This window comes from Petaurus breviceps, unplaced genomic scaffold (assembly GCF_028583685.1).
Source record: "Petaurus breviceps papuanus isolate PSGF00001 unplaced genomic scaffold, PetGlider_PUasm1.0 90700, whole genome shotgun sequence".
NCBI classification, from domain to species: domain Eukaryota; kingdom Metazoa; phylum Chordata; class Mammalia; order Diprotodontia; family Petauridae; genus Petaurus; species Petaurus breviceps.
In genome coordinates, this window is record NW_027187315.1 from 792,948 (window position 1) to 800,986 (window position 8,039).

Below are 8,039 nucleotides of genomic sequence, written 5' to 3' on the forward strand. Positions count from 1 at the left end.
TACTCTTCTCCTCAATCAATAGTTTCCCTTTATCTAGTCATTAGATTGTGGTAATTCTTTTATAATCTATAACTACTTAGGATACTATTGGCCTATTTTCTCCCCTATCACACCATAAAAGATATAACAAAGATAATGTTTTTTATTGACTATGTATCTTCAAGAGTTTATACTTTTTTGACCAATATAAAATATTCAATTTGGATTTACATAAAAAACAATTCACATTAAGGTTAAAATTTGAAACTACATCTTTCACTACTAAAAAAAATCCCCTATCATCATTAGTCTTTTAAGCTGTTTCTTAGTTTAATACATATGACCACATATTACAGTGCCTGGAACATAGTAAGTGCTTAATAAATGCTTGTTGAGTAACTGATATCTAGCTAAAGGTCTTAGCATGTGAGATCAATTTATAATACATAATACAGGAAAATACACGTTTAACTAGAAATTACAAGAATATGATGTCAAATCTCTAGCAAGCAAGAGCTCTAAATCTACAGTAAGGTAACAGATGAAAGGAGTTCTACAAAATAAGAGATTTTTAAAAGCAGTGAAACTTAAAAGGAAAAAACCCTTTTGATCATCAGGATGATAAGATGATGATAACTATTACATGCTAGGCACTGTGCTAAGGATTTTACAAATACTTCATTTAATCTTCACAACAATCCTGGGAGTTAAGTTGGGGCTATTTACAGCCCCAACTGAGAAAGACAGAGTGACTTGCACAGGTTCTCACAGCTAATAAATATCTGATGCAGGGTCTTCCTGATTCCAGTCTCAGCATCAACCATGATAACACCTCGTTGCCTCATCAAGGTCAATCTAAATTTGAGGCACTAGAACATAACTTCCTGAATGCCACATACATTAAAATTCTAAATATTAATTAACATTAAAATCATAAGAGGCAGTATGGCATAATGGGCAGACAGGAAAAAGTGGGTTCAATTTTGGTCTTGGAACCATTTCAGTCATGTGACCCTGATCAAGTTATTTAACCCTTCAGTGCCTCAAGCAAATTCCCTAGGCTGTAAAGTGCTCAACAGTTTCCTCACCAGGTGTTCTCCACACTGATGAACACATAGGTGCGACAAAGGGAAAAAAAATTTTTTTCAACTTAATCTTAAAACTTTTATTATGCTGCACAATTAAAGACAAAACTAAAAACTAATTTTATAATAATTTTATAGGACTTCAAAAATAACAGTAAACATTTAGTACAGTGACTCTAAGAGGACTTTAATGGTTTATTAGTAAGCTACTTGTAAAATGGGCAAAGAATAAAGAGCAAACAAACCTTTTACACAAGTTGGCTTGTTGATTGTTGTTTTTGATCCTAATCCTAACTGGCCCCAGTTGTTGCTGCCAAACATGTAAAGTTTATTATTTCCTGAAAAATAAGCGGAAATTAATAAAACTGATCATCCTAAACATAAAATGTTAGACAAGATCACCTACTTTTAAGTAAGCCATACTTAGAAAAATAGCACTGTATCTTACCTTTAATTAAGCTATTTTGTATACCTACTTGTGTTTAAATTATATCAGGCACAATAGCACTTCTATTACTACACAATAACCTTTTTTTTTATGATACAGAGATGACATTACTAATCCAACAGATCTACTCTTATAAAATTGTATGTAAGATTAATCATACTTTATATTTAGTAATGGAACTTACAATTAAAGTAAATTTTTGGTCTTTTGGTCAAGTAAATAATCACTCTTATTCTTTCTAGATTTATACATCACATTGCTAAAAGTAGGTTTTAACAGTAGAAATACAATAAAATAGGCTTCCCAAATTTTATTTTCACCATACAGGGTTTTACTGACCTGTTATAATGGCAGTATGTTCATCTCCACATGATAGATATGCAGGTATGTCATTTTTTAACCAGAATTTGCTGGGAATATTTTCTGCAAACTTGCTTTTTCCAAAAGTGAAAACAGCACCTGAATCTTAAAATATAAATATTTACTATTTTAGGATTTATACTACATTGTCCATCAAAATAAAAACAAACAAAAAATAATTCAGTGATCCACTTATATCCAGGTCTTATCTCACCTAGCTTCTTCTGCTCTGATATTATTTATATCTTTGTTCTTTTAATAATGAGTTAAACTTATTTTCTTGAACAAATCTATTAATATTGACAGAATCAGGGAATTTCAGAGTTGGAAGGGATCTCAGAGACCATCTATTCCAAAGTGGCCCCAAAAAGGAATCTCCTCTGTACTAAGTGTTTAATTCAGCTTTCTTGAAGACTTCCAAGCACAAGAGATCCCACTATCCCATGAAGCTGGTTATAGTTGGTTGTCATGGTTAAGGAAGTTCTTCCTAAAAACCAGCTTAAATTTATCTCCTGGACTCTTTCACTGCATACTCTTAATTCTACCATATGAAGTCAAACAGAATGAGCCTATCCCATCTTTTATGTGTCAGTCCCCAAATGTCTGACTCCACATCAAGTCTTCTCTTCTGCTGCATAAGCATCTCTCATGCTTTCAAATGACCCTCACAGGACAAGACAGCCCTTCACCATCTTGGTTGCTCTCTTCAGGTTACTCTCTCCAGTTTATCAAAGTTGTTCCTAAAATGTGGTGTCAAGCACTCGACACAATATTCTAAGTATGATCGAATCAGGTCAACATTTAATAGCACCACCTCCATAGACCTCGAAACTACAACTCTCAACAAAGCATAGGACTGCATTATTATTGAATTAGGGAGGATATAAGAAATAGACAAATTCAAGGGGGCCAGTAAACTACAAAAACCAATCTTTTGTTAGTACATTGTTTTTCAGGCACCAACACATATATATGTGTGCATATGTACACTTGTTATATATGTGTATAAAAACATATAAATATAGATAACTATTTTATCAAGTATCTCAAAATAATTTATTTCATTATAATCCTATGTATTTTATTTTATGCCATTAAAAACATCATTCTGAGAACAGGTTTTTCTACATTGTCAAAGGATTCCATGACATACAAAAAAAGATTAGGAACCTCTGCTCTAGAACTTATCCCCACTAATGGATCACTTTGTTTGATTTTCCTATTAACAGAGTAAGGGTCTCTGGTGAGCTGATTTCATACTAACTAACCCGAGACTTCACCATGATCACATACCATCTCATCTCCTGAATTCTCTGGCCTCAAACAACACTCCTTTTCACTGAGCTTTAATGATAATCGGTGTCATTCATTTGGCAGACATGTGCTACCCTAAGACATTCTTTCTATTACTGTTTCAAACTTCTAAAATATTTTGTAACTTATATGTTTCAATCCCTCTAACAACCTATATTGTAGAATGCAAGAAAGGGGACTACATCTTATAATCTTTATATCTCTCCCCAACCTCCACCCCCAGCAAATACACAGTACAGTGAATATAAAAGATGCTTAATAGCTATTACATGGTAATTTTTAATAACCATTGTCTCATAGTTTTTATCCTATGTACCAGTGAAGCCTCAATCCTAGGGATTTGGTCATGAAGCCCTTTGACAGAAGAAGCCCCTTCCTCACACTCTAATTAGTAGAGATGACAGAATTTCCATAGCTGGTATTAATATCTGACAAGGTAACATTTCACAAATGTCCATAGTCTCTCTAACATGGAGAACCTGGGAAAGTCAAGAACATGAAATGCAAAGGAACTGTATGGCTCTAATGGCTCTAGCCAAAAGAGATCACACTAGCCTTGCAGTGATCACATTGTGATTGCACATTTCAGGAAAGGTAGTACAATAACAACTACACACACACACACACACATACACAGCCTGCAAAAGGCCCATTTTCTATTCCAGCATTTCCCAAACTATGCTCCACAAAACCTTGGTGTTCTGTGTAACATGAACAAAAGTGCTATAAGAAAATGTCAATACTAGACATAATTTGCTTCCTCTAAAATAGTCCCGCCTTGTGATGCTTTAATAGATCAGTGAGTATTCCCTCCACGATATAGATCACATTCATACTTTCTTCATTCTATAAATTTTTATCTGTGTTCTATGGGCGTTCCAATAATGCTAGAAGCTTTCCTCTGTGGTTTTTTGTTTGTTGTTTACATTTTGTGGTTGAAAGTGCAGCACTCTCCAGTAGAACTGCTACATACTTTCACTACATGACCAGCCTACCTCCTTTCCTGACTACGTTTATTTCTTCAGTGATATTCCTTACTGTGTTTCCTGACCATAGTCTCAACACTGGAAATATACTACATCCTGCTTGAACCCACCACGAATCACTCTATTGCTCTTTGGATCACCTAAAATTTCATGCCTCAGAAAATGCTGTGTTCTGAGATCTTCAGCTATACAGAATTTCTGGGGAAATGTAGGTAATGAAAAGATGCCCTTTCACAACAAGGATCAGCTTGAACTAGATAAAAGTATTACATAATTTCCCAAATGTAATCCTCCCATTCTTTCCTTCATATTCATTTCTGGGTCCAACTCACTGTCCATTTGTAACGCCAATATCAAATATATGTACTAACTCAAAGGACTTGCCATCCAGCTACTTGTTGCAATCTGGACAATAGGTATTATTCATCCACTTAGTTTTTTCTGCATTGATTATTAAGCCAATTGCTTTTGGCTACTAAATCAACTCACTGGAAGCCCTATGATATTCTAGGCTTCATAAGCAGAGCACATTACCATCCATGAATGGAACATGTCAAGAGACTCACCATCTAAAGGGAATCCTATTTCCAGATGAACCCTGTACCAGATATCATCCTAAGGAGTGGAAGGAAAAATAAGTCTAGAGAAAGCTTTGATATGAGAATCAAATAAGCTACATCAACCAAAAGCATACATGGATGATACTAGCAGTAGGAAACAAAATAGAAGTAAAATGGAACAAGTCTGCCAACATTTCTACATTTTTCATCAGTGATGGAAGAAGCATAATTGGACTTTTAACAATTTAGTGCGCGATAACACTATACTAAGAAGAAAATTCTAAAAACAGTAAAATTGATAAAAACAACTGAACTAAACCAAGCATACACTGAAGAAATCTGTGCTGGTAGTTAATACTACCTTGAGAGCACTAAAGGATCCTTTTACAGTACACTAACCAGAGGAAAGAAACAAGAAAATGGAGAAAAATAAGGATGACATCAAAATCCAAAAAAAGATAAGATTTCTAGATAACATCAATAACTATTGACCAACAGGTCTATCTCATCAAATATGAAAACAATCAAGCTTTCACAAAGATTCTGTACAACATGCAACATCTTCCTTCATACAACTAATAAGAAAGCATTTGATTCAGTAGAACAAAACAGTCTCTTGTGCAAACATTAAGATCATATAAGATTCCTTGATAAATGTAACCAATGACTTGATTGTTAACATTCAGTGTGTCATAAAACAACCCTTTCCTCCAATGTCCCACGCTAAAGCTACTCAGGCCTTCCACTGTACTCTCTGGACATCCCTCCTGATAAAGTCTCCCTTATTCAGCCTTCCTAGCACTGAATGCACTTTCCCTCACCCCCACCTCCCCACTCACTGGCTGAGATGGAGGAATTGGAATACTCCTGGTTCTCCATTACCATTGCCAGGTTCTTCCCCTACTATCACCACTCAGTAGCCTCTCATCCTCTGAGGATGACTCTTTATCCATATCTACCACCTAATAAAAATTCTGGTAATGGTTATCTACTAATCTGTAGGATACTTTCCTTCTTTCCTCAATGTCTTCAGTGCCTTCAGTCTTTCTCTCCTCCTAAACTCTTTACCTAATAGTAGGAAATTTCAACATACATACAGATTCTCCCTCAAACAACACAACCTTACAATTTTTCACCTTTACTGTATTTCCCATGACCTCCATTCCACCTCACCCACGTGATCTTGCCATCATCCACAAAAGCCTCATTTCAATATTCATGAACTCTGAAATTCCCTTAACTATCACAATCTATCCTCATTTGACCCCTCCCTAATTCCAAATATGGTGGTGGTTCTTGCTGTTGTTGTTTTCCAATTCTTTAACCTCTCAGTCCTTTCCAAAGTTATCATCCTTGCCCTAACTATGCTACTTTGGTGAACCAGTTCAACTCTACATTTTTCTCTTCTCTTGAGTCCCTTGTCTCTTAAGAGATATTAACAATCTCTCCCTGAAATTCTCAGTCTTGAATGGCTCCTACCATCCACTGCCCTCACTCCCATACACATACTATTGATTAAAGCTGGAGAAAAATACCAAACTGTGCTGACTGGGTCCTGAACAATTTTTTTTAACAAAAACTTAACTGGGACTTCACTATGGCAAGGCAAACAGCAGCTCTTCCAAACCTTGACATCCCTACTCAAACTTCCCATGCCTCCCTCTCCCTACCCTACTCCCATCACCAAAAACCTTGCCTCAGATTTTACTGAAAAAAAGACGTCATTTGCCAAGAGCTCCCTCTTTTTCCCTTCTCATCTCACATCACCCAGATGTCTTCTGTGACTACTTTCTTCTTTACCCCTGTCTCATATGAAGAGGTTGCCCTTTTCCTTGCCAAGGCAAACTACTCCACAAGTGCAAGTGACCCTATTCCACCCCATCTTCTTCAACAGATTGCCTCTTCCATAATCCTCACCTTCCCATATATTTTCATTCTTTCCCTGTCTACTGGCTGCTTTCCTACTGACTACAAAAATGTCCATGTCTCCTCCATTTCAAAAACTGCTCACTTGTTCTGTCAATCTGCACTAGTTATTAATGAAGATCTCTTCTCCCTTTTGTAGCTAAACTCTTTGAGAAGTCTATCTATAATCAATTCCTCCACTCCTTTTCCTCTCACTCTCTCAATTTATCTACAATCTGGCTTCTAACCTTATCATTCAACTGAAACTACTCTCTCCAAAGTTACTAATAATCTCTTAATTTCTAAATCTAATTTTTTCCCCAAATCCTCATCTTTCTTGACCACTACTGACCTTTGACAACATCCAATCATCTTCTCCTTGATGTTCTCATTACCCTAGGTTTTTGTCACACTGATCTCTCCTGTTTCGCCTCCCACTTGATTCTTTTGTCTCTTTTGCTGGATCTTCATTTATTGTCAAGCCCACTAAAGATAGGTATCTGTCTCCCAGGGCTCTCTTCTGGTTCCTCTTCCTTTTTCCCTCTATACTATTTTATTTGGTTGTCTCAACAGCTCGCTCACATTCAATTACCTCTGCGCTGGTGATTTTCAGATCTGCTTATCTTGCCCTAACCTCTCTACTACCTCCAGATTTGTATAAAACAATCTATCAGACATCTCAAACTGAATGTCCCTTTGATATCAAACTCAACATGTCCAAAAATGAACTCATTTTTCCCCACAATATTCCTCCCTTCTGGGCTTCCCTATTATTGTCAAAGGTAACACTATCCTCCCTGGCACCCAGACTCTCAACCTAGATGTCATCCTTGACTCATCACTGCCTCTCACCTGCCATATCCAATCCAATGTCTGAAGATTTTACTTTCATAACATTTCTTGTTTATGCCCCCTTCTCTCCTCTAACACTTGAACCCCAACTCACACAGGTCTTGGCATCCTCATGCTTGGACTATTACAACAGCTTGCTGGTTGGTCCACCTGCCACAAGTCTCTACCTGCTACTCCCTGTCAAAGCCATCTTCCTAAGTTACAGGTCTGACCATGTCACCCCTTAACCAATAAACTCCAGTAACTCCCTATTACCTCTAGGATCAAATATATTCTCTGTCTCACATGCAAAGCTCTATACAATCTGGCCTCCTCAAACCTGTCCAATTCTACTATACTTTACTCCCTACCATGTACTCTTTAATCACATGACTTAGGCCTGTTTGTTGTTTCTTGCACAAGACACTTCATCCTTCCACATCTCTCCTCCTGGCTTCTCTGGCTTTCTTCAAATTCAAGCTGACATCTTCTATGAGAAGCCTTTCCTTATACCCTTTAATATTAGCACCTTCCATTTACTGATTATCCGCAATGTGCCCTATGTATATCT

The 8,039-nt window shown here is 36.6% G+C and overlaps 1 protein-coding gene across 5 annotated transcripts in view; it reads right to left on the reverse strand.

The window, feature by feature from the left end:
* RPGR (retinitis pigmentosa GTPase regulator) overlaps positions 1 to 8,039 on the reverse strand; it is a 93,972-nt gene that overhangs the window by 83,324 nt on the left and 2,609 nt on the right. For all 5 annotated transcript variants that reach the window (XM_069065685.1, XM_069065681.1, XM_069065684.1 and 2 more), the window contains exons 2-3: positions 1,852 to 1,977; positions 1,310 to 1,402 (exon numbers count right to left, since the gene is read on the reverse strand). In XM_069065685.1, coding sequence (XP_068921786.1) covers positions 1,310 to 1,402; positions 1,852 to 1,977 — 219 coding nt within the window. The remainder of the gene's footprint in view (positions 1 to 1,309; positions 1,403 to 1,851; positions 1,978 to 8,039) is intronic.